We start from the raw sequence: 24,760 nt of genomic DNA on the forward strand, positions 1-24,760 counted from the left end.
TGCAAACATAGGGCTTTATGTAAAAAACTTGATTTATCCTACTTAGTAAGCATCTTTATGTATGCCAAGACCAATATTTATGCAAAAATGGGCTTTGGGGGGCCCTGAAGAAGACTACTCTTATCTTATAATAAAGATTATAATAGAAGTCATATCTCGGACTCTATCAACGACTGCAAGTTTATTTCTAGATTTACTAAATTCTATACTTTCTCTTATTTAAATAATAAAGAAAATAACATTATAAGCATATATCAGTAAGTGCACAATTCCCTTCCACAGTGCCACGTAAACGTATGGATGATCCTTCACGCTACAAGCCCAGGGTTTTAGGGTTAGTGCCCCTGTAGGGTGCGCAACGGATCGAAGATCTGAGATCTAACGATCTATATTTCACGCTTACTTCCTAGCGGACAATAGCCCGAGAAACTCTGGATGACTTCTACCCACACTGCACTTTCTTTCCACCAATCTGCTATTTACTAAGAGTCAAGAAATAATCAACCATGACCCACGCTGAGCCAATGACCTTCACAGACGGCCTACCTCTGCCACGCCTCATCGCTTTTGACCTGGACCACACATTATGGCCATTCAAGGTCGACGCGGATGTTAGCGAGCCGGTCGAGGCTCGCGACAACAATTCATGCATCGTGGACCGGTATGTCAGGATAGAATCGTGGAGTTCCATTACTAGTTTCGTTTGCCTAAACTCTCTCAACCAAATAGACGGGGTAAGTCCTTCGCCTTCTATCCCGCTGTATCTTCAATCCTCTCCTCCTGCAAGGATCGCTCAATCCCCTTGGCACTCGCTTCGCGGAGCCATGCTCCCGATTTGGCCCTTGCCATACTCGAAGCCCTGCACATCAATCCCGCGTTCTCGGATAACACCACTCTAAATACGCCCTCTGTGTGCGCGCGGAACTACTTTGACTACATCCAAATTGTCCCTGGGACTAAAAAGCAACATTTTATGCGCATCCATCATGCCAGCGGCATTGCCTATGAGGATATATTGTTCTTTGACGACGAAGCGCGTAACCATGACGTGGAGACTGAGCTTGGGGTCACATTCTGTTTGATTAGGGGTGGAATAACTAGGGACGAGGTGGATCGCGGAGTTAGGGCATGGCGGAAGCGGAATGGGATTGGACAGAAGACGACTGATAATGAGTATTCCATATAGAAAATGCTTGTATATAGGGGTATATCTCATCACGCTTGGAAGCTTCACCTTCACGGAATTGCGGTGGCAACTTCAGGTGTGCATCCTAGACCACTTAGGATGATATAACACACACACTAGGGGCGCCACCGGCTTATCTCGCTTCTGCACTCTGTTCCTGGTACGATAGACTGGCTTAGTTTTGCATGTGTCCCTGATGTCTCTCTCGTCGTTGTCTCATGATCTCATCTGGAAAAGGTTTGGTAGAGCAAGAAATTCTTCCCGGTTATTTCACCTTTCTGCCTTTAAAGTAGTCCTTGTGCAATAGACAAGTAGTATTTAGCCTTACGATTGTTGACCTACGATACTGGTGAGCCTCGGTGAACAGGAATTGGAATTGAGCATGTCGATGGTGAAGGGCTACTCGCTGTAACGATTCATGATTTCCTGGATTATTTTCGTGGTGGAAATGCCCCGGTTCGATGGAAGAAGTTCCACCCGCCCCCCGTTGGCCTCTACAAAGTCGCGTCCGACCACTTGATGCAATTCATAGTCACTTCCCTTGACAAGAAAGTCCGGCTTGATAGCCTGAATCAGATCAAGGGGAGTTTCTTGGTCGAACAGAACCACAAAGTCCACACAGTCTAGCCCAGCCAGAGTCTGAACTCGTTGGGCCTCGGGGACGATAGGGCGACGGTTACCCTTGATCTGCCGTACAGAAGAGTCTGAGTTGAGCCCCACGAGCAAAAGATCCCCGAGAGCCTTGGCTTTCTGCAAGTAACTGACGTGTTCGGCATGAAGCATATCAAAGCAACCATTTGTGAAAACAATTTTCGCTGACGGCTGGGACTGGCGCACCGTGTGAATTTCGAGTAGAAGTTGCTCGAGGGTCCGATTCTTGCTTGGGCTAAGTCTTCGGTCCAGCGAATTGGCTGAACGGTCCATCACAAAGGAGAGCAGTTCATTTACGTCAATTGTGCTGATTCCCTTCTTGCCAACGGCAAGGGTGCCTGCGTGGTTGGCCAACTTTGCGGCCTGATGGACTGAGGATCTGCGGATAGTGAGAGCCCAGGTGAATACTGCAAGCACAGTATCTCCCGCACCACTGACATCAGCTACTATTCTTGCATGGCCCGGAAAGTGTGTGCTTTGTTGAGAGTCCGATTCATACAACTTTATACCGTCCTGTCCACACGTGACAAGAAGCACGGATGCCTGAATCTTGGTCATGAGCTCTCTTGCAGCCACATTGACATCTGACGGAGAGCGCAATAATCGACCAGTGCAAAGCTGGAGCTCGTTCATATTGGGTGTCAAAGCGGTGACACCGCAATAGTGGTCGGGCACCTGATGTTTCGTATCCGCAATGACCGTCTTCTCCAGCGATTGTGCCTTGCGGATAATCGCCGTTACGAGTGACGGAGTAAGGAAACCCTTATTGTAGTCCGACAACACTAGACCGGCGCAACCTACTAGACACCCTTGGATAGCCTCGAGTACGCGTGACACGTCTTGCTCCCCCACCGGTGCGGTTGACTCACGGTCAACGCGGACAATTTGTTGCTGCTCTGCAATGATTCGAGTCTTGAGGCTCGTTGGCCTCCCAGGAATGACCTGAATCAAACTGGTGTCAATCTTGGATTGCGACAGGGAGCATATCAGTTGTCTGCCTTCTTCATCGTCTCCAATCGCTCCAACCAAGACTACCGACGCACCAAGTGCAGCAAGGTTGCAGGCCACATTGGCAGCACCGCCGGGATAGAATGCCGCCTCCTGTTGCTCCACAACTGGCACTGGTGCTTCTGGAGAAATCCTCTTGACGCTCCCACGGATAAATTGGTCCAGAATCAGATCCCCGACGACGAGAAGGGGCCCTTCGGCGTAAGGGTGAGCAGCTGAGTCTTCCGAGAGCATATTATCAGCAAATAGTCTTTTTGAAAAATGTTGGTTTCTCGATGCATCAGTAATGCATCAGTAATGGATTACGACCTGGCGCTCCTCTAGTAATATGTCTCTCATAACTTTATTTTGGTTGAGGGTTGCATTAGTACCTACTACTCATACGCCAACAATCTCTGTGATTTTACCCCTAGCGTGGCGAGTGTACTCCGTAGCTGAACCTCAGCTGCGGACGTAGCGGGGCTGAAGAATGCTGATCGATCGTACATACGTGGCACCAGTAGATCATAACTATTCACCCGCGATCCCTCATTTAAGTAGTTTTTGTCAGTCAGCCAGGAAACCGCAGTTGAGCACCAAAAGTGGGGTTTCTTGCAGATACGGTGCTAGTCCATAGGAGGAAGTTTTGCAGGAAGTACAACTTTAGGGGTAAACTGATCTACAGCAAATATTCGTTCCCTTTCCTTGGAGTCATTCTGTTACGACCTGCTATCTCGTCAAGAATCATTTGTTTGTAATTCTGGGTTAGGATGGAGACCAATGAGCATCACCAGACCAACGCAACACACGGGAGCCATTTAAGGCGATTGAAGTGTGGTGGGTTTAATATAATGCTCTGATGATTGAAATTGTACTAACTGAGCGTCTAAGGAGTTTCTAACAATGATTGGGGTAAGAACTTCTCTATATGTGGAGGGGAGAGAATTTGAGAATGGAGACTAAAGATCAGCAAAGGAAAGCTTGGAAAGCAATCCATAGTGGCCCAATTTGCTGTCACCACGTCCGCCGTAGAGGACAATGCCTTGGATGAGAATAAACCCTATGCTGAGTTTTGGATGGGAGCACATCCCTCTCTTCCTTCTTATGACCTTTCCGCCAGTCGTTACAAGATGTCCTTAGGGATAACCCACACCTGCTCTCAACCCATGTGAGCCAGAGATTCTGTACGACACTACCGTTTCTATTCAAAGTTCTTTCCATCAGAGAGCCGCTTTGTATACAAGCTCACCCGGACCGAAACCATGCCCAAGACTTACACGCAAGGGATCCGCTTACATATCCTGGTAAGCTGACCAGGCGGGGGAGTGGCTTTGCCTATACCCTAGTAAAGAATATATGGGATAGAAATATATATAATTTTAATTATAGATTCGAACCATAAGCCCGAAATGATTGTCGCGTTAACCCCATTCGAAGCGTTGTGTGATTTCGGCCCCTGAAAGAGATTGCTCGTTTTCTTTCTTGTGTACCACCGCTACGAAATCTCATCAGTGATGCCACTGCTATGGAATTACAGTCCGCCTGCGACAGCGCAGGAAATGAGTATGGTCAAAAAAGCGCTGGAATAGCGCTGAAGAAGGCCTGGTCAGAGCTACTTACCGCGCATCCATCACGAATCCGAGCGTGTGCAGAAGACTTGATCCGCTTCGCGAGTAGCAGACCAAGAAATGGATCTCTGGCGGTCGAGCATGGCAATCTCACTGATCTTATCCTTCAATTGAGTCAGCATTACCCCTATGATGTTGGGCTTTTCGCCGTCCTATTCATGAACCACGTCTGCCTAAGCCCCGGGGAAGCTTTATTTGTGAGATCTAATGAACTTCACGCTTACCTAAGTGGCGGTATGTTGCTTCTTCTTCTCCTAATACAGATCTATAACTTTTAATCTGCCATATCTAACGGGCTGGTTTTTCTTTTCCCTTTCAGACGGCATCGAATGCATGGCCTCATCGGCGAATGTGGTACGGGCAGGGTTCACACGGAAAACCAAGGATGTCGATACGCTCATATCGATGCTCACATATGAGTGCCTGCCACCCTTCGTTGTAAGAACACCCACTCCCTATTTGCTGGTGGAAATGAGTTCTCGGCAATCCACATCGGTATTATATGTATCACTCGCCGAAGAGTTTAATATCATCAAAACTTCCCTAGCGCCCCAGTTTGCAACGGCGAACTTCCGAGCGTTTCATGGCCCTACAGTCCTGATATGCACCCAGGGAAGTGGGAAGATTGGCGTAGGAGACCATACCGAACCGATTGAGTGTGGTCACGTCTTTTTCGCAGGCGCCGGGAAGGAGATCTTTATCCAGAGCAGAAGTGAGGAACCGTTAATCCTGTTTCAATCCTTTTGTGAGATTGAGGAGTACAACTCCACATTATAAAACAGAGATTTGAGTCTTGACAAAGATGTTCCTCCGATGAGATGAGACAATATGAGTGGCCTTGAGCTCCAATGTTGATCCCATTATTGATGTTCCTCGTCTTCTTCAGGGCTTATGAATGGGCCCAAACTCCGGGCCCAAGGCCTAACTCACATAGGCCCTAGGCCTTAACTACCAGGTCTAAACCTAATCCCTAGATCTATAATAGGCCCCCTAATAGGCCCCTCTTAAAGTCTATTTTTATACAAAACCAGACTGGCATTTGGCTAGGTTAAGTTAGGTTAATGAGGTCAGTTATACCTAATTACTAAGTTAGAGTTAATTTAATAAAATTTCTATATTTAATTATAGTTAAACCAAAAGTTAAATAGTTAATTTAGATTAATTTATTATATCTAGGTAGTTATTATTAAATTTTAATTAGAGTAGTACAATCTAATTGTTGGACATAACCCTATCCTAGTCGGAACATATTAGTGAAAAGGTTTCGACGCATTCCTGAGACGGTGCATTAATACCGTCGGTTCAAGAACATGAAGCGTAAGAGGTCATGTCTGACATGCAGATGTAGGAATAAATGAGCTATAAAGCTTATTGGAGTACAGGACAATGTTTCTTCCCATACGCAGGAGTAAAGGGTTGGTTCCCAACAAGACCTGCGTATAAACCCCCACCTTACGTTCATGATTTAGACTTAGGAACCATCGAACAGCAAGTTCTATATCAGCATATAAATAGAGTTAATATCAGACACGAAAGTGCTCACTGCGGATTGCTTCCAATTGACTTTAGTAATCTGATAGATTTGTTTCGTTCCCTCAGGGTCTAGCTTGCATTTGCTGCCATTGAGTGAAATTATAGTTCACTAATGCGAGGGCTCGGGGACAACGATCTTATCCACATTTCGCCATTGTTACTATTGCTTGTATGGGTCGCGAAGGCCCTTACATACTAGTATGTAATAGGTATGCGGGGCATGTATGCACTAATGTACGAGTGGAGTAGGCCTGCATGAGCTCCCCTGGAGATGGATTCCTCCGCCGTTCCCCAGCAATGTTTATCATTCCGCCGTTCTTTTAAGAGCGATAAATCCGCTCGAATTTATTCGTTCACCCAGAGATTCCCTCGCCTTCTTTAATATACAACCCATGAAAACTGACCGATTCACGATGGTCTCTTCTAAATTCATCGCGCTCGCCATTTTCTCCTGCATGGCCCCCGCTCTGGCAGCAGAGAATGTAAGCTCAACCAGTTCAACACCCCTAGCCTGCTTCCTTGAAGAATTTGCTAAGTGTGCTCTCCCCTAGGTTACCCTTTACTCGGAGGAGCCTTGCACGGGTGAAACAGCCCTGATCCAGCCAAACAACAAATGCACTCTCGTACCAGAAGCATTGTACGTGAACACGACGGTTGGCAACACAGAGTTGGAACTAATGGTACCAATTAATATAGGGCCGGAAAAGTGGTCGGGGTGAAAGTACCTGAAGATATTGTGTGCAATTTCTATAAGTGAGTATCCGGCCTCCCCATCTTGATCGATGTAATATAAGCTGAAGGCGCTGATATTGGTATAGGGATGAGAAATGCAAAGAGCCAATCTTGTATTCAGTGGAGGACCCTGGTATCTGCACATTTAGCGAGTGGGATACCGATGATCAGAAAGTTAGCAACCTTTCGGCTAGCGTTCTTTGCTTCGATAGTACCGTTGAGGAGTCGTGAGATGCCGGCCTTCAAAATGGTGTTGGGGGTACTTCCTCCCCTGAGCAGAACTACACCGTTGGATTCATAAATAAACAATGAAAGGGTTTTAATCGTATGTATTGTTAACATTAGGAAAGTGTCGTTTCGTGAAAAGTACAACTTCGTGCATAGACGATTGATATGTGCATGGAGATATTCCCCACCACGACTCAATCTAGGTTGAAATGATATCGATCCGTCGATCATCTCTGTTGTTAGGAAGCAGTCATGAGGTATACACCCTTTATGTGATGACTGTCTTGAGTGATTGGCAAGACCGTAGCGCTCACGTATCCCCATTCTTCACGATGGCCCTTTTAGCACAGTCTACTTCATCCGTGGATGATATAGCTAGATATTGTTTAGACGGAGAGAACTGGTCCCTAACTTAACTAACTAGTACTAGTCGTTCGCCGCAGGAGATGCGCCGCCTACCTCGGGCCAAGAGAGGATGTCGTATACCGTTGGTCCGTTGCGATTCTGTCATCGCTGTAGAGCAGTGATCTGAAATGGAGTTCGGGTTTACTTTCTGGGAGTCAACTCACACGAGGGATGTGGAAGTATAATACAGACATAAACTACTTTATTGGGGAAAATGTAGCACAATGTATCTCAAATGGCAGAGGTATATTAATCCAATAGAGAAGAGAACGTCAAGTAGCCAAAGGAATGTCATATCTCGTCACATCATCAAAGAATCCATGCAACGGGTCTGTTTTGCCCAATGCCAAACGCCGATATTAAAACACGATCTAAGTAAAACCCAAAAAGACCGAAATCTGGAAAGAAAAAGCTCAAATCTCATCAATGACAACCACCCGTTCTACGACCCAATCCACAAAGGCCTGTCCTTCCATCTTCCACCGGCCCTCCCGCCACACTTCATCTACCCAGTAGGTCAGATTCTTCCCTTGACCTGGCAATGATAATCCGCCGCCTGACTTGTTCTGTCGTGAGAAGGACCTGTTGACCTGGAAAGACCGGACTCCGACGCTGGCCATGCCTTGCCGCATGCGCCATTCACGTTCGGCTTTCTCGCCCGCACGACGCGCGACGGCTTCTTCGTCTTCGTCTTGATAGAGCTCGCATTTGTTGCACTCGGTACAGCGAGCTCCTGGGTTGATGCGGAAATGTTCGCAGAAATGCTTGTAGCCCTCTGGTTCTTCGAATTCTTCGTCATCGATGTTTTGGTTGTCGTGCTCTGCTTCATTTGCTGGGTTGATGTTTTCTTGTTGACGTTGCCTGGGACGGAACCATTGGGGGGCTTTGGATGGGGGGCTGAGGCCTTTGCGACAGAGGTAGCACATGGAGTACCCGCAGACGCAGGTTAACTTGTTGCAGCCAGAGGATTTGACGAAGGACAGACCGCAGCGGGGACAGGTGCGTTTCACTGCAGCCGTGCGAGCGGCCTCCACAGTGGCTCGTAAATCGAGCAAGAGTGGTTCAAAGCAGACATGAGGGTCACGCCATGGCTTTTGGCATGTTATGCAGCTGACGCGTTGACATAATGGGTTTGCGCAGGTGAACCTCTTCGGCCGCACCTTAAGACACAGGTTCAGAAAAGAGTTGCGCAGGAAGTTCTGAACGGTGGAAGGATCTAGAATGTAGAGAATAATCACGGGAATGAAGAGCAAGGGTATCGTATCTAGGAGGAGGATGGTAAGTATAATCGTGGAGATGATCCCATCCCGACGAAAGCGCCAAGTGATCCCCTTTGCCGATGGATGATAAACCGAATCAACCTCCGCGTACGAGCAAAAGGGGCAGCGAATGAGCTTCAGCTGAGACTTGAGAAGAGCGTCTGAAGCCAGCCGACCTTCAAACTTAAGATAGGTCTCAATTCCGCCCTTATCAAGGAGAATAGCTCGTTTAACGACCTCCGGATGCAAGCTCCCATTACAGCCATCATGAGCGAACGGGGTCAGACACTTCAGAGTCGACCGCTCCACATCGACCGATTTCCCCCAGCCCTGGCCGAACAGCGCCTCCTGGATCGTCCGCCGGATACAGTCATAACAGATGATATGCATATTCTCCGAACAAGTCGAGATCTGCTCGAACGTCACGTCGGATAAACAGCACTCGCACTCGTAGAGCGCAGCAGCTGCTTTCGCCTCATCCTGATTTAGTTCCTCCGCCAACCTCCGATCCCGATCCTCACACTCTTCTTTCTTCGCGCTCAGCAGCGGCGCCAGCAAAGCATCATACAATTCCCGATCTAACTCCGCACACCCCGTCTCCTTCAACGCCGGAACCGCCTCCCCATTCGCCTGCCGCTGCCACACAATCAAGGGACTCTCCTCTTTATCTCTCTTACTCTTAAAAGAAGGAAACAGACTATTAAACGTCGCCCGCCACGTCCTCTTCGAAAGATCTCTTAACGTCGGTCTCGCCCGCACATAACAGAAATTCACTTCCGCCAGAACCGCATCGACCGTACTCTTGCTCAACCCGCTGAATTCCTTCAGCAGCACCGTTCTCACAGCGATCTTGTACTCAGTCGTCCGAAACCGTTCATTCCGCGGGACCACCCCGGTCCCAGTCACCGGAACCACCTCGGCGGTATCCCCAGGGACGTTCCACCGGCCGGCGACCCATTCCTCTTTATGACGCAAGAGCTGCTCAACACAGACATGCAGTCGGCTCTGCCCGTCGAATCGCACAAGTAATTCGCGGAAGACTTCGATCTTCACGTCCGGGAAGATTCGTGCGAGGGTCTCTAGGGCGTTGTTGAGCTCTTCTTGTTCGCGGGTTTGTTCTGCGGTTGGAGTGGTGGATGTGGGGATTAGACGCGAGCGTGAGGTAGTTCCGAATGGGTTGTTGCGGAGGGCTTCGCTGATGGTGGTGGATTGGCTGGTGTCGTTGGGCCGGAGGGGAGATGATGTTGATGTTGTTGTTGGGGATTTGGAGAAACTCGGGACAGGTAGAGAGAGGACCATCGTTGTATCGATGGGGAAGTCTGCTACATGGTCGGCCTGAGGCGAAAAGAAGTTAAAGTAAGGGGGTATACGGGGTAGCCTGAGGATGCGCTCGAAATTGAGAGTTAATAAATTGTCTGCCTAGAGATAAGTGGAGTTGGAGAGTTATGGAGACGGTTGAGTGAAGTTGACAACCAGTCAATGGTATTGTGTTACGGTACATGACCGTACGGCGGGCCGATGTTGGGGGAATCTAGACCTTCTACCCGTCACTACTGAACACTATTCCTATAGTTAAATATAAATTATATCTCTGATCTACAAAATATATACATAGCGTTAGAGGCCGCTAGAATATACTAGTAAGTCTCTATGTAGATTCTAAGTTCATAGAACGAATCTGCGCATCTCAAAATATAGCAAATAGGTGCAATCTCTAGTGTATTATAGCATTGGAGAGAAGATATTGTGAAAATGTCGAGAAACAAACATGACTGACTATGCTTGTAGAGATGAACAACTCCATAAAGCACTCACTATACCGTATTTTACCTGTGTCTTTAGGGCTATTTACCTCGGTTTCCATACAAGGTACGTTAAACGCCCCAGAGACATTCAGAGAGATATGCAGTTGTAGGTGAATTGAATCTCACCTGCCGCCTATATCACCCGACATAGTGAGACCGAGGTATCTCAAGGTGTGAATCCGCGATAAAGCAAGTCACATGCTATACAGTGCCGGCAAGACAGCCTGGAAAAGCGAGCTTCGTGCCCGCCAACCCATATTCTTAGTCCGATCAAGTTGATAATTGGCTCAATGGACTTGACCAGGCCAGGGCAAATTTGGGTGCGTATGAGAGTCAGCATAATGATCTTCTTGTAGGATCAAGTGGTAAGACAACGATTCCCAGTTCCCAGGTCTCTCCACGGGTATCTGTTTTAGCCCGACAAAGAGATCATCTATTATACTATAAACTAGCACTATTCCCAGCTCCCGGTGCTGTCGATTTGATCCAGGCAGTGGGGCAGTGGCCGACATGGAATACTTCGTATTAGCTTGGGAGTTGAGATGTGAGGCACAGGCTCTACGGTGTACATCGAGAGTTGAACAGTGGATCACATATAGTGTGAATTCTAGAATACAAATTCGAGCTAATGTAGGCCCTAGGGAGATCATTGATATGGGCTTGAACTTGGTGGGTACATATGGAGAGTCAAGTTTAATTTTGCGTCGCTTATCGAACGGTGGGGCTATTTATTCTTCAGCTATATACCAACTTGGTCTTCGGCATATGGGTGGTAGTGGCGTTGACTTTCATTTGTAGATCTATCCAACATGTTCTACCCGTATACTAGAAGAAGCTTCTACAAGGCCTGGACATGTATTCTCAACCAAGAACAAGTCCCATTCTCGTTCAGATACATCGAGTTGAAAAAGCAAGCATATTTTTAAATTCAACCTGAAGGAGATTGCTAAATTGGAAAGAAACAGAAATCGTAATATCTATGTACACAATTTAATCCCATCATTTCGCCATCACGCAAAAAGTAGTCGGTTTAATTATAATTTACAGTTTGGCCTTGGCTCCGTCCAACAGCTCAACACCGGCGCCGCTAATGGCGGGCTTGCCAGTCTCCACAACAGTGGTCTGGAACAGGACGGTGTTGCCCTCCTTCCACATCTCGGTCCTCAGAGTCTGACCGGGCAGGACGACACCGGCAAAGCGAACCTTGATGTTCTTGTAGGCACCGAACTTGCTGTACACGTGCTTACCAGAGACACCCAGGGAGCACAGACCGTGCAGGATAGGAGTCTTGAAGCCACCGACCTTGCTGAACTCAGGGTCAATGTGAAGAGGGTTGCGGTCGCCGTTGAGACGGTAGAGGGCAGCCTGATCCTCGGAGGTCTTCTCCTCGACAACAGCATCCGGCTTGCGCTGAGGAGTCTTGTACGCCGCGGTGGCTCCCTTGGGGCGGGCAGCGGTGGGCTTGGGGGATCCGCCGAAGCCGCCACTGCCACGGATGAAAACGGTGGACTCGTTGTAGAAGAGGTCCTCTCCAGTCTTCGCGTCCTTGGTGGTGAAACCGGCAACGACGAGAGCAGCGGCACCCTTGTCAACGACGTCAATGAGCTTGGGGAAGGTCAGGGTCTTGGCCTCGGTGGGGATGGGGAATTTGCGGATCTCCATGTACTGTTCACCGTGCAGCAGCATCATGGGGGAGAAGTTCTTCACAATGTCGTCCATGTTGTAAGGCACGGTGGTGTTGAACCAAGGGATCACACCGAAGGTGGGAATGGCCTGGAAGTGCTCATTGTTCTCGTACACGAAAGGCAGGTCGGTGCGCTTAGCACCCAGGCTGAGGTTGTAGAGAATGACATCCCGGTCGGAGTACTCAAAAGCAGTGCCGTCGGTGGTCGCCTGCTTGGCCTTCTCAATGTTGGCCAAGATGTCGTTGCCACCCTCGGAGGCATCACTGCGGTTGCCCATGTTGGCCATGACCTTCTCAGAACCAGCCTGGCTGTCCTCGGGGTGGTCCGCGCGGCCGTCGTCGAAGTTGGTGATCTTGTTCCAGTTCTTCACAACCTCCTCGGGGGTCAACTTGACGTCCACAGGGAAACCGTGACCACCAGAGCGCTGCCAGCGAGTGTTAGAGAACCAGCCGCTGCCGCACTCGTACAGACCCTTGGTACCGGTTCCAGGGACAAGGTCCGAGGAAAGAAGAACCACGAGAGGAGCAACGTAGTCAGGCTTGAAGGCCTGGACCATCTCCTCGGGCATGATAGTACGGGTCATGTTGGTACCGGCGTTAGGAGCGATGGTGTTGACCTTGATGTTGTACTTGGCGCCCTCGATGGCGAGGGTACGGGAGAAACCGAGGATGCCAAGCTTCGCCGCGGCGTAGTTGGCCTGGCCGAAGTTACCGTAGATACCGCTGGTGCTTGCAGTGTTGACGATACGGCCATACTTCTGCTTAAGCATGTAAGGCCAGGCGGCCTGGGTAACCTTGTAGGTACCACGGAGGTGGACATTGATAACAGGGTTCCACAGGTCGTCGTTCATGTTGGTGAAGGCCTTGTCACGCAGGATACCGGCGTTGTTGATCAGAATATCAATACGTCCGAAAGCATCGATGGCAGTCTTAACAACGGCGGCGCCATCTTCGCAGGAAGCCTTGTTACCGACAGCCTTTCCACCCATCTTCTTAATTTCCTGCACAACAGGCTCAGGGTCGACCAGATCGTTCACCACCACAGAGGCGCCATACTTGGCAAAGAGCAGACAGTACGCGCGTCCGAGACTATAAAGAGTTAGAGACAGTAATCTTCAAGCAATGTTCTGAAACACATACCCGTTACCACCACCAGTGACAAGAGCAACCTTGCCCTTGAAGTCAGGCTCCTCGCCAGACGGGGCGCTGGGGGTCTTCAGGCCCTGCTCCAAGAGGGTCATGAAGTCAGCCGGGCCAGTAGGGTACTCGGGCTGAGAGAAGTCGTTGACATCGTTCCACTTCCTAGCGATAGCACCGGGGGTCAAGGAGTCGTCGGTCTTGAGCAGAGCACCCTTGGCACGCTCCCAGCGCAGCTTGGCAGCGTGGCCACCACCGACTTCGTAGATTCCACCGGTCTCGGTTGTGTTAGAGGGGTGCACCAAAGCGGCCACCAAGGGAACAACCCATTCGGGCTTGAGAAGGTCCAGAACATCCTGGGGCATAATGGTGGCAGTCATGCGGCTAGCGGCTGTTCCAAGTCAGTATTCGGTACAATAAATGATTGGGATTCTTTGCATACCGATAGGTGCAATGACGTTGGCAATGATGTTGTACTTGGCGCCCTCCTTGGCGAGGGTCTCGGTGAAACCGACCTGACCGAGCTTCGCGGCTAAATGTACTGTCAGGTTCTTGATCTATGAATAGTCTGTATTCAGAGGCACCTACCAGAGTAGTTGGCCTGGCCAAAGTTACCGAAGAGGCCAGCAGCCGAGGCAGTGTTAATGACACGGCCGTACTTCTGTTTCCGGAAATGAGGCCATGCGGCTCTTGCGCACTTGTATGCACCATAGGTGTGAACTTTGGTGATAAGGTCCCAGTCCTGGTCCTTCATGTTCTTAAAGCTGACATCCCGGAGAATACCGGCGTTGTTAATGAGGACATCAACGCGGCCGAAGTTCTTGATGGCGGTATCAATAATAGCTTCGCCGTTCTCAACGCTGTCGTAGTTGGCGACTGCCTTGCCTCCAGCAGCGCGGATCTCCTCGACGACCACATCAGCAGCCTATAGTCGAGAGTCCATGTTAGTAACCGTATTCCAGAACCTGCATGTGACCATAATTCGGCTCGTACCTTTGACGACTGGCCTTCACCAGAGTGAGAACCACCCAAGTCGTTCACAACGACGTTTGCGCCCCTCGAGGCAAAGAAGGTAGCATAGGCCTTACCGAGACCACCGCCGGCTCCCGTCACAACGACGGTTTGGTTGTCGAAGCGCAGCTCAGACATCTTGTACGGGTATAATTACAACAAAAAGGAAAGGGAAAATCAAAGCACAGAGAATGTAATGACGTGGTGCCTCCGCACAGAATGTTTCAGTAGTATTGAGGAGGAAGGGAGAAGAGGGGAGGAGAGGAGGATAGACAAAGTATTCAAAGTTCAAGGAAGACTTAGGGAGGTCAGTGGTAAGTTTAAGTATGAGGGGAAAGTCTGGGGGAGAACAGAGTTGAAGAAGCCTTTAGATCTGGGGGAGTAAATGGACGGTCGCGGTGCTCGGCAAGGACGCTATGAATTTGGAACCTCGGCATCTTTGTGGTTGCTTTGAAGCTCGGAGGTTCCCACACACCAAGCGGATCTAGGCAGATGATCCCTCCTTCACATGCCGATATAGCTCTCCTGGATCGAGAACCCCATATTTCGTCGCGTATTTCGGCGTTCCTTAGGCATAGATGGTGTATATTAGAGATCTATCCTCATTAGATGCATAATCTCGCTGCCGTGCACCTCTGTCAAGCACTCCAGCATGGAAATTTCCCATGTCTGGCTGCCGACGCTAACACTATGTATCCGCATTATTATGTAATCTATACGACCACCTCGATTTATACACAGGCTAACCCAATTAGGTAATCGATTACCTTGCTGACTCAGACATGTGATTCGACGTCATCATCACGTGTCGGTCCTGAGACGGTCAAAATGTTCAGTAATCGAAAAGGCAAGAGATTTAAATACTACAGTCCCCCCTGTGACAAGATTCCGTGTCCAAAATCCCTTTCGCCGTTGAAAGACCACCACAATGATCAGGCCCATGGTTAATCTCTCAGGCACAACATTTGTCCCCCACCGCCCGGACATTCGAATCTCCAGGTTCTCCGCTTCGGCGCACCTCCGACATAGCAACTTTTCTTCTTAGTCCGCCATATAAAACATAATCACCCTGAACAAACGTAGCCGTAGCAAGGGAAAAAAAACACGAAGACAAAAAAGCCAACACAGTAAAGACCAAAATAAACCACCAAAATGCCCGAAATCATCGACGACAAATCCCAACACTGCATCCCGTTCCTGCTGGAGCGATTAAAAGCCCACCAAGAGCGGTTCGGAAACGACCCGGCCAGAACCCCACCATTCTTTCTGGGGTTGAATGGCGTCCAGGGGGCCGGGAAGACGGTGCTGGTATGAATTGATGCGAGGAATCTAGTCTCTGCTGGTTGAACTACGTCGAAATAGCTGTCTGACGGTTCTATTGCAAAATTATAAGGTGTCCACCCTACAATCGACTCTCCGCTCCCCGCCGTACTCCCTCCCCGTTATCACGCTCTCGCTTGACGATCTATACCTCACCCATGAGGAACAGATCAATCTCGCCAAGTCGCACCCTGCAAATCCGCTACTGCAGCATCGCGGGCAACCAGGTACACATGATCTGCCATTAGCCAAGGAGGTCTTTGAATCCCTCCGCGCGGGCCGAGCCACGGCTATTCCGCAGTATGATAAATCTGCGTATGCGGGGCAGGGTGATCGCGTACCCGAGTCGCAATGGGAGACCGTTAATGGCGAGGAGCAGGATAAGATAAAGGTAGTCATATTCGAAGGCTGGTGTGTTGGTTTCCGCGCTGTGGATGATCAGCTCCTGCGCGAGAGGTGGGATGATGCTGTTAGGCGGAAAGAGAAGGGTGACTATGATGGACGGTTGGGATATGTGCCATTTGAGGCTGTCAAGGCTGTTAATGATGCGCTGAAGGAATATGATCTGATCACAGAGTGAGTTTAGGCCCTCCTGCCTTGTTGGATGCGACTGAAGTAGGAGGTATAACGGCTAACGGACAATCTACTACAGTCAGTTGGATGCTTTGATCCACATGTAAGGTTTCCCAGCCTGCTGGTTTTACCATTTGCTTCGATATCCATTTGTGGAATCTAACGTGATCTGCAGTGATGCCCAAGACTCACACTTTGTCTATGACTGGCGACAGGAACAAGAACGAACGCTTCTTGCTGCCAAAGGAACGGGCATGACCCCGGAACAGGTCACGCACTTTGTCAATGGCTGTATGCTACCCCGTTCCTTTTTTTCTCTATTTGCGAAATGATGCATGAAAAGAGTGCCATGCTAACAAAAGCAGACTACCCCTCATATGAGCTCTTCACCGAAGGCCTTCGAGCAGGTACCTTCAGGCCTGTTCCACATACAACAGCCGCATCTAGACCTTCTACCGGCTGGGAGGACAGACAGCTTCATTTGATCGTCGACAAGAATCGAAAGGTCCAAGAAGTCCGCAAGATATAGGTCGGACTTTTCGGATTCAAGTCACATAGATATCAGCCCAAATGAATCGTCGAATCTAATCGACAGGTAATACCATTATTCCAAAGAGTCATTGTTCCAAAGATATTTACTGCAATACCAATTCAGCTGAATATATTAGCCAAACATATTCTACCGTCTGTCTGTGCAGATTCCCAACCACATATACAATGAATATGGATAGACATGGCCAGAAAGTAGCTCAACCATCTGACTGGCCACGGCCATCAACATTAGATGTCGTCACACGTAGATCTAGATCTATACCAACGCCAATTGGAAAACCAAACGCCGATGCCAACCTTAATGATAGTTGAGTGGAGAGTGGATAACAAAGAGATTAAGGGCGATAAAGAGTTAAACGCGCAAAAAAGGCAGAGAAGAGGCAGCAGGGGGAGAAATCACTTCTCCGCCCGTTCTAGATATTGCATCATAGCAGATCTTAGCCGCACATTAGCCACACCTCCTACACCGTAGGCGGGCACGATCTTCCCCATCCGAGCAAAACAGCTGGGGATATAATCCCGACGAATACGTGATACTCGCTCACGCCATCCCAACCCTCCGGGCGGTTGCCGGTTATAAAGATCCAGGCCCAGCAGGTGCATGGGTGTGCTGGCGAATTGCATGAGGGCCGGACAGGAGAATTGAGCTATCGCTGCCTTCATCCCGGGTGTAGATGCAATATAATCGGGGATCGATGGCGCTATTAGCGTGGGGACGTTGAAGGAAGCGAAGATGGTGATGCTGTCGCGGAGACAGAAGAGGGCATATGAGACCTTGGGTACTGTGGCAGCGCCGGAGGGGTGACAGGAGGCCGGGGGAGAGGCTGTGTGCGCAGGTGTGGATGACGGAGATGGTGTAGGTTTGGACTGTGCGCCAAATATCCGCGCGAACCTGGCATCCTTGTATACACAGATTCCCATGTTCACTGTTGTCGTGGCGAGGAACTTGGCCGTTCCGGCAAATACGGAGGAAAACGGTTCATTGCGCATGGTCGACGAAATCGTGTCAATGGCATTGGCGGTCAGATATGTCGATGTGTAGAGTGTATATATAAGGAGAAACGGTGTACTGAGGAAGAAGCCCGCTGGATGACGAATCATAGACCCGAAACATGATGTGATCGTCTGTCGAATGGGAATGCCTTTGGATGCTTTCTCGATGATCGCACTATCAAGCAGCTGATGTCAGACTTTTGCAGCGAAGGACCAGCGAGATTGCACGCCTACCGATCGATAACAGTAATAACGGGGCACGTCAAAGCGCCTGCTGTGGCAGCGCTGGCGATATCCACGCCCAGTCGCGAACCTAATCGGCTGGTATTCCAAGTGGATGTTGGCCGCTCAGTGACAGCCTGCATGGAGAGAGCCCCATTAGGGGAGATCGCATTTCCCGGCATACTCTTGAATGGCGCCGAACGACAGTAGACTCAAAATATAGCAAAAATGAGTCAACGATAAAAGCTCAACGAAGGGACGCGACGCTGACAAGAGACGTCATGTAAACACCAACAGGGCACCTGTCGCGTAGGGGAAAGAAGGCTCAACAGAAGAAATCAGGGTAACCAAAATTACAAAGACATCCTGCCGAAGCAGAAACGAATGGAGATGACATCTCAATTTCCGAGCGTAGGGGGAAACGCAATATGCTGACTCGCTGACTATCATCGCGGACGAGAATGGACCGGCCGATAAAGGCCTTACCGGTGACTCGGAAACCCTCCGGTGCCGGCCGAGCGATCCCCCGGCAAATGTTCCCCAGGACACGGATATACGTTTATAGCTGCCACCCGGTTTTTCTGACCAAAACTTTTTACCGCAGAATTGCCATGGGAACCAGATTCGGGTAATCACATATAGATACTGTTTATTTTATAGAGCATCTTTATGCAGTTTGTACAAGAAAACTTTAGCAAAAATAGCAGAGGCTCCGAACGCCGCATCAATGTACCACCCGAGATATGCCCACGCATTTATTTTTCCACCATGAGAACCCAAAAACACATGCAGGTACATTATGTATACGTAAATCAATTGTTGGTCGTGTTCGCTTGGAAATCATCCAAGGTCAGGTTGACGGCTCCAGCTTGTACCAGCTAAAGAAATGGATTAGACCAAAAGTTATCAACAGGGTATTGAGAGCGACAAACTTACCGCCCTTGTCAGATCGTCAATCAGATCATCTGCATCTTCAATACCAACGCACAGACGGATAAGATCCTCCGGCATGGCGCGCTCCTGGCGCGTCTTCGCATCAATACTAGCATGACTCATCCGGCAAGGCATGCTGATCAAACTGTTCACGCAGCCGAAGCTAACGCTGATAGCCCATAGCTTGGCACTCTCAACGATACGCTCACTCACACCGACATCTCCCGTCTCGAATGAGAGCACAGCTCCAGCTCCACGAGCCATCGAGTGGTGGAGGTCATATTGAGGGTGCGACCGCAACCCAGGGTATCGGACCTTGAACCCATGGGACTCGAGGAATTCCGCAATACGTTGTGCGTTTGCTTGCTGCTGGTCCATGCGTACCTTGAGGGTCTTCACTCCACGCATCAACAGCCAAGAATCGAACGGAGACAAACCGCAACCAGAGGCATTGATGGGGAAGTACAATCGCTCGCCGAGAGCCAAGTCATTGACAGCGATCACCCCAGCCATGAGATCATGGTGACCCGACAAGTACTTGGTTCCACTTTCATAGACAATGTCTGCTCCCAGTTCGAGAGGGTTAAGCAACATCGGAGACATCATGGTGTTATCAACAGCCACAAGGCAGGTAGAGTTCACTTCATGTGCGGCGGTAGCGATCTGGGGGATATCGACAACCTTAATGAGAGGGTTGGTAGGGGTTTCGAGCAGGACCATGGCTGTCTTCTCGTTCAGCACTTCCCGCACCTTCTCCGGCTGAGTGGTGTCAACATGATGGACGATGATACCACCATTGGTCGACAAGTATTTAAGCAGACGGTGGGTTCCACCGTAAAGATCATCGCCGGTCACGACTTCATCACCAGGACGAAGCAACCGAGTGATAACATCCAATGCAGCCATGCCGGAGGAAACCACCAGAGCACGCTGAGCGGACATGACCTTAGCTAGATGACGTTCAAGGTGCGTTCTAGTCGGATTGCCGGAGCGGGTATAATCATACTCTCCGCCTCCACCACCGGATGTCTGTTTGAAAGTAGCGCTCTACAGCAATAATTGTTAGCACTATTGGTACATCCATAGCTTTGTCTCAATAGTAGGGTGTTTTCGAGGGCGACGAAGATGGTACCTGGTAGATGGGAACGCTGCTAGCGTTGTACTGGTCACCACTGTCGGTGTAGACGAGTTCTGTGGCAATTGCATAGCGCCTTCCGGTATGAGGACTGGAAGGAGCTGGTGACGGCGGAAGATTGTGACCCTCAAGATCTACGCTAGGGAACGCCTTTTTGGCTGGATTTGCTGAGGATGAAGCCGCGGGCGCGGCACCGGATCCTGAAGCCGACATCGCTGCGGGGATGAGCGGAGAGAGGGGGGCAAGGACGGAGAGAAGGATAGAGCACTGAAGAAGCGAGAGAAGCCAATACCCGGAAGATAGTAGGGTATAGGAAGAGAAAATGAATCACAAAACGATTGCCAAATCAATGGAAGGATGAAAGGGAGGAGAAGAAGGATAATATTTATTGTTCCCCGGAAGAGTCATTTGAGAATCGCCCCGTCCTTCATTCTATCTTACCCGATACGGTAAGGATGGCCTCCCCACTCCTGCTTGTTCATTGGCTAGTCCACGTAAGTGTCGATTTCGTCATTCGCCGCCTGAGGCAGAAATGGACAGTCTTTATGTACTATCCTTCGATTTAGATCTCTATGTATGTACAGGGGCTCCCCTCGAGCCCATCCAAATCCTCTTCAGATACAACTATTCAGCGAAAAACAGGGAACCGACATCAATATCACACAAACTCCATCTGTACGCCAGACACGAAACTGTCCCAGGAGTGACTCTTCCTTATCCTACCAAGGCATATGCCATGTAGCGATCATCCGCATGTCTGTCGTTAGGTCGTTGTACAGCACGACAGCTACAAGCGACTTTACCGCAAATTCATAGGCATATGACTTCCATAGCCTCATCGCATATCCATTTGGTATGTCCATCAGAGATTCTTTCGTCACTGTCCCGCCAATGAGACAGGTCATCAAACAAGAGAGGCTCGAATAAATGCAGTGGCCTCTGTAAAGCAGAAAAGAGATATTATACACTTGTCATGATGAAGGGTCGTCATTGCATATACATTCCATATTCACGCTCAAGTTGACAGGTCGCCGAAGCTACCATTAATGCCGAAAAATTGGAACCTAGGAAACAAAGAGCCGTCAGTACGAGGAGAATCCAGATGCATCCTACTTAACATACCAATCTTCCACGTTCAAAGTCGTCGGTGCGGTTGGCCCACTTCGGGAGCTATTACTCCAGGTGTCATCCTGGCTAGCAGCCTCCACCCCGGTATGTAGAGCTGCTTCTAAACCTGCCATTGGCCAAGGCTGCTGATTCTCCATTCCGAACACCTGTGGTGGTTGCTGACCTTGCATACCCATCCCGGGAGGCATGTTCGAAATGAGCTCCGGGCTTCCCTGTGTTCCGGGAAGACCTCGGGAGGACATCTGATGAGGCATGATATGTCGCTGATCCATGCCTTGCGTCTGTAGCTGAGACGGCATCTGCAATTGGGGATCGACGGCATTGTGCTGCGGGGAAGTTAACTCAGGGAAGATGGTAGTGCCATCAGGGAACAGCTGGTCGGGCTGGAAGTTTTCCCAAAGCGAAGGCGAAAGGTTGGGTGAAGTACGCGTAACCAGGAACAGGTCGGGTGGCGTTGCAGGGAGGGAAAATTGAGCATTGAATGGAGTTGTCGGCCGCGTATTGCCTCGAGAGTTGCCTGCGGGAGGACCAGTAGGAGAGCCTTGGGGAACGTTCAATCCGGGTTGTCCCATTTCTCTTGAGGGAGTCACTGCAGGCGTCTGAGGCCGCGAGCGCTCATATGAGACTGGTGGTGTGGGACCCCCATTTGGCAACCCGAGGTCCATATCGTCGAATTTCCGCTTTGGCGGATCAGGCTTCCTTGTGGACTGATGTTGGGCCTGGTCGTGTCTTATCCTCTGATGCCTTTTGCCTGCCGCTTTCTGGAGACGCTCCTCGAGGACTTTGTTTCCTAGAATGGATTCGAATAGAGTACGGACCATCTTAGCCACAAGCCACACTTTGGAGACATCTTTCAGAGCCTGCATGCATATGTTGATTCTCTCCTGGCATGTTGCCACAACTGTTGGCACAGATGACCGCATTTGATAAACGTGCATGATCAGGGCCGAGAACAAGCTGTAGACACTGCGACACTGTGAGTGCTTAGTGCGAAAAACGGACATACTATCGAACTTACATGAAGGCTGGTGTATATCGAATCTCCTGATGTGTCTGCAAGTTTTCCACGATAGAAGTGATCATTCCGGCAGCCTGGAATGCGATTGTGCGCGAGGGGTAGGCCATCTCCTCTACGCGGTAACTATTTGGGGCAGAAGAAGCTGGCGGCATGTGCGCCCTATGCAAAAGACAAAGGGTAGTGCTTTTCTCTGCATTAGTCCTGTGTATAGAGTAAGGAGGGATAGTAAAACTTACTAGTAGTTCGCATGGAGAAGGGCAGCCCAGAAGTGATGATTCTGTCGTTGCCAGCACACCTCTTTGGGGCAATTCTGGAGCCAATCTGCCAACGCCATATCCGAATGTGTCAGATCCATAGCATTCATGCGTCTCGACTTCGAAGCCACAGAGTACTGCTGCGCAAGTACCAAGCCCATGATCTCGCAGAGCTTGACATATTGCAGGAAGAACTGTACATGCACGGGGTCCGGCGGGTGCTCGGCTGCTATGTCAACCTCGTCCTCGATGAAATCGTCCTCGGTTAACATGCCAACGTCCGAGTCATCTGTGTTAATACCGATTGGGCGCCCCAAGGCCACTGCTACGGATCGGTCCCTTGTGAAGAGAGTCCACCAAATTCGCTTCCAGAGTCTTTTATCCGGCTTGCTCAGTTGGGATGATTCAACGCTGTGAATATTAGATGGTTGTCCATAATGTTTCCGCAATGAGGGCAACAACATACCTTCGGTGCATACCCGACCCTTGCGCTACAACCATAGCCACTCTCGTCCAGTAAAAGACGTTTTTAGTAACGTCCTCCGGGCCCTCCCAGTACCAGCCCAGAAGTACCAAGGCCTGGACGATAGTGACACGGTCATCTTCGTAATTAGCGTCGTAGAGGGCTTTTGCCCGCTTGTAAAATGTCATAGCTGCTGGGGTTGTCGAACCATTGGCATCCATCAACTGAGGGTTTGTACACACCCTGGACCCAGCGAGAAGTATAGCCTGAAGGAGGAGTAAGGAAGGTGGGTTCTTGGGGTCGCGGTAGTGTCGCATGAAACGGCTGCGGTTAACAATGGGTACTACGGGGGCGACCCATTTGAAGTAGGCATCGACTAGTTCATCACAAAGAGGCTTTGGCGGTAGAAGAAAGGCACCACGCTGGTGAAGGATATCCAGTTCCAGGTTATCCAGATCCGCCAATCTAGCACGAGAGCCGCGAACATTGGGCGGAAGGGGATAATGTACAACGTCTGTCGTTCCATGGCGGTCCTGCACCAGGAGCGAAAGATTCGAGGACTCGCCAAGGTAAGCGACCCGGCCAGCTTCTTTGATCGGGGCACGCGCAAACTTTGGTTTCATGAACTGAGCATATGCTCCATTTTGGGTGGCTTGCTGAGCGGCCTGCGACTCGGTGAGTGATGTAACAGGCATACCGTCGACAGCCATTCGATTACTCGAGTAACCGAAAGCATCCTTGCCATCCGTCGTCGGCTGCTCCTCCTTGGGTGTTTCTTTCTGGGGGTTCTCTTCGCTACTACACATTTCGATGGCGAATCAGTAGATGTTGGGATGAAGTGGACAGCGAATCGATATATGAGGTATTTGAAAACATACCCGGAGCTCTCCCTAACTTTTGTTTGGTTCTTCTTGCGTTTCGGCGTGGGGATCTTGCACTCGATCGAAAAGGCCACACAGTTGGTGCATGGCACACCTAGACTGGCAGCATCGCAGCGTACCTGTGGGCAAATGACGCGATTAGCGATCTCCTTTTCTGCAGAGACCTAGCATGGCGGGCGGGTGACACCGGAAGGAATGGGAGCCAAAAAGGAGATCAAATCAGTCTGGACCAGGGGGACTTACTTTTCGAGCATGGCATGTCTTCACGAGATAACACAAAAGTACGTTAGCAAACAAGATGCTCAAATAAAACCATTATCGTGGTTGCGTTATGCTACCGTCACCAGGATTGCCTGATAGATAGGTAGATAGCATGATAGGGGGGCTGCAACGCAGAGCTGCGATGTGCCGAGGTGCCGAGGCTTTCACAGGTCGCGTCGACCTCATAAGAACAAAGAGACATACCTCACAAGCACGCGACGCACGTTGTCTATTCAAACAGCGATTAGATAAATCTGATTAGCATCCATCTGTACTCCTTTAAAATCTCGACCGTTCCCATTCACCCAGGGACCCTTTCCAACTCCAACTTTGGTGATCTGCGACCATCCCCTCGTGCGCTGCAGCCCCGCGACAGCGCAGAAACCCACACTTGGTGAACCACCCCAGGGCAAGGAAATATCATCTCACACACCTTCTGAAACTCATCTGTCCGTTTGGGCCGGCTCGCACTGTAATACCTGAAGTTCCCGTTGAGCCTGTGGCGCTCGGGGCCGGGCTTGGTCTGGAAGTAGAATCTGTGTGGTTTTCTCCTGTTGTGCTCATGGCCAAAAAGTATCCATGCAGAGAAAACGCGACCGAAAGAACGCTCGGAGCGACGAGGGCGATAATATAGGGATTGAGGATATAGCCAAGGTTATAGAAAATATAAATAATGTAATAAATCCAGAATAGGCCAGGTGAAAAGAAAAGAAGAAAATTACAAGGAACCCGAAAGACGTGCCTCGACCACGCTTGTTGTCCCCTCTGGTTCTCTTTTTTT

At 49.7% G+C, this 24,760-nt stretch overlaps 9 protein-coding genes across 9 annotated transcripts; 4 read left to right on the forward strand and 5 right to left on the reverse strand.

The window, feature by feature from the left end:
• Positions 1–506: 506 nt before the first annotated feature.
• Positions 507–1,186, forward strand: BDV37DRAFT_285009 (magnesium-dependent phosphatase-1; the record flags this gene model as incomplete). The annotated part of the gene is made up of 2 exons (XM_032087628.1): positions 507–661; positions 730–1,186. 2 exons carry the CDS (start codon positions 507–509, stop codon positions 1,184–1,186), a joined length of 612 nt encoding a protein of 203 aa, XP_031939521.1.
• Positions 1,187–1,585: 399 nt separating this feature from the next.
• BDV37DRAFT_295594 (Ribokinase-like protein) lies at positions 1,586–3,223 on the reverse strand (the record flags this gene model as incomplete). The annotated part of the gene is made up of 1 exon (XM_032089927.1): positions 1,586–3,223. Exon 1 carries the CDS (start codon positions 3,077–3,079, stop codon positions 1,586–1,588), a length of 1,494 nt encoding a protein of 497 aa, XP_031939522.1. The 5' UTR covers positions 3,080–3,223.
• A 504-nt stretch (positions 3,224–3,727) lies between these two features.
• BDV37DRAFT_273109 (class I mannose-6-phosphate isomerase) lies at positions 3,728–5,229 on the forward strand (the record flags this gene model as incomplete). The annotated part of the gene is made up of 6 exons (XM_032084998.1): positions 3,728–3,736; positions 3,790–3,956; positions 3,998–4,128; positions 4,190–4,265; positions 4,337–4,686; positions 4,772–5,229. 6 exons carry the CDS (start codon positions 3,728–3,730, stop codon positions 5,227–5,229), a joined length of 1,191 nt encoding a protein of 396 aa, XP_031939523.1.
• A 1,082-nt stretch (positions 5,230–6,311) lies between these two features.
• Positions 6,312–6,955, forward strand: BDV37DRAFT_253041 (uncharacterized protein). The gene is made up of 4 exons (XM_032082520.1): positions 6,312–6,467; positions 6,537–6,622; positions 6,682–6,738; positions 6,804–6,955. The coding sequence occupies exons 1-4, from the start codon at positions 6,378–6,380 to the stop codon at positions 6,946–6,948; spliced, it is 378 nt and encodes a 125-aa protein (XP_031939524.1). The 5' UTR covers positions 6,312–6,377; the 3' UTR covers positions 6,949–6,955.
• A 498-nt stretch (positions 6,956–7,453) lies between these two features.
• Positions 7,454–10,079, reverse strand: BDV37DRAFT_253042 (E3 ubiquitin-protein ligase). The gene has a single exon (XM_032082521.1). The coding sequence runs from the start codon at positions 9,906–9,908 to the stop codon at positions 7,764–7,766; it is 2,145 nt and encodes a 714-aa protein (XP_031939525.1). The 5' UTR covers positions 9,909–10,079; the 3' UTR covers positions 7,454–7,763.
• Positions 10,080–11,403: 1,324 nt separating this feature from the next.
• Positions 11,404–14,891, reverse strand: mfp (putative peroxisomal multifunctional beta-oxidation protein (MFP)). The gene is made up of 5 exons (XM_032079225.1): positions 14,229–14,891; positions 13,824–14,160; positions 13,678–13,767; positions 13,239–13,626; positions 11,404–13,187 (listed from the first exon to the last, which is right to left on the reverse strand). The coding sequence occupies exons 1-5, from the start codon at positions 14,382–14,384 to the stop codon at positions 11,456–11,458; spliced, it is 2,703 nt and encodes a 900-aa protein (XP_031939526.1). The 5' UTR covers positions 14,385–14,891; the 3' UTR covers positions 11,404–11,455.
• BDV37DRAFT_164264 (TDA10 family protein) lies at positions 14,892–16,878 on the forward strand. Its single transcript, XM_032079224.1, has 5 exons — positions 14,892–15,554; positions 15,640–16,142; positions 16,219–16,242; positions 16,315–16,430; positions 16,505–16,878. The coding sequence occupies exons 1-5, from the start codon at positions 15,399–15,401 to the stop codon at positions 16,666–16,668; spliced, it is 963 nt and encodes a 320-aa protein (XP_031939527.1). The 5' UTR covers positions 14,892–15,398; the 3' UTR covers positions 16,669–16,878.
• A 209-nt stretch (positions 16,879–17,087) lies between these two features.
• On the reverse strand, positions 17,088–20,187 carry BDV37DRAFT_273113 (cystathionine beta-lyase STR3; the record flags this gene model as incomplete). The annotated part of the gene is made up of 4 exons (XM_032084999.1): positions 17,088–17,859; positions 17,919–18,117; positions 18,818–19,886; positions 19,972–20,187. 4 exons carry the CDS (start codon positions 20,185–20,187, stop codon positions 17,088–17,090), a joined length of 2,256 nt encoding a protein of 751 aa, XP_031939528.1.
• Positions 20,188–20,852: 665 nt separating this feature from the next.
• Positions 20,853–24,543, reverse strand: farA (CeGAL family transcription factor; the record flags this gene model as incomplete). The annotated part of the gene is made up of 8 exons (XM_032089928.1): positions 20,853–21,038; positions 21,097–22,068; positions 22,121–22,303; positions 22,357–22,785; positions 22,841–23,635; positions 23,716–23,837; positions 24,184–24,208; positions 24,413–24,543. 8 exons carry the CDS (start codon positions 24,541–24,543, stop codon positions 20,990–20,992), a joined length of 2,706 nt encoding a protein of 901 aa, XP_031939529.1. The 3' UTR covers positions 20,853–20,989.
• Positions 24,544–24,760: the final 217 nt, after the last annotated feature.

The sequence above is a fragment of the Aspergillus pseudonomiae genome (assembly GCF_009193645.1).
Source record: "Aspergillus pseudonomiae strain CBS 119388 unplaced genomic scaffold BDV37scaffold_54, whole genome shotgun sequence".
In the NCBI taxonomy this organism is placed as follows: Eukaryota; Fungi; Ascomycota; class Eurotiomycetes; order Eurotiales; family Aspergillaceae; genus Aspergillus; species Aspergillus pseudonomiae.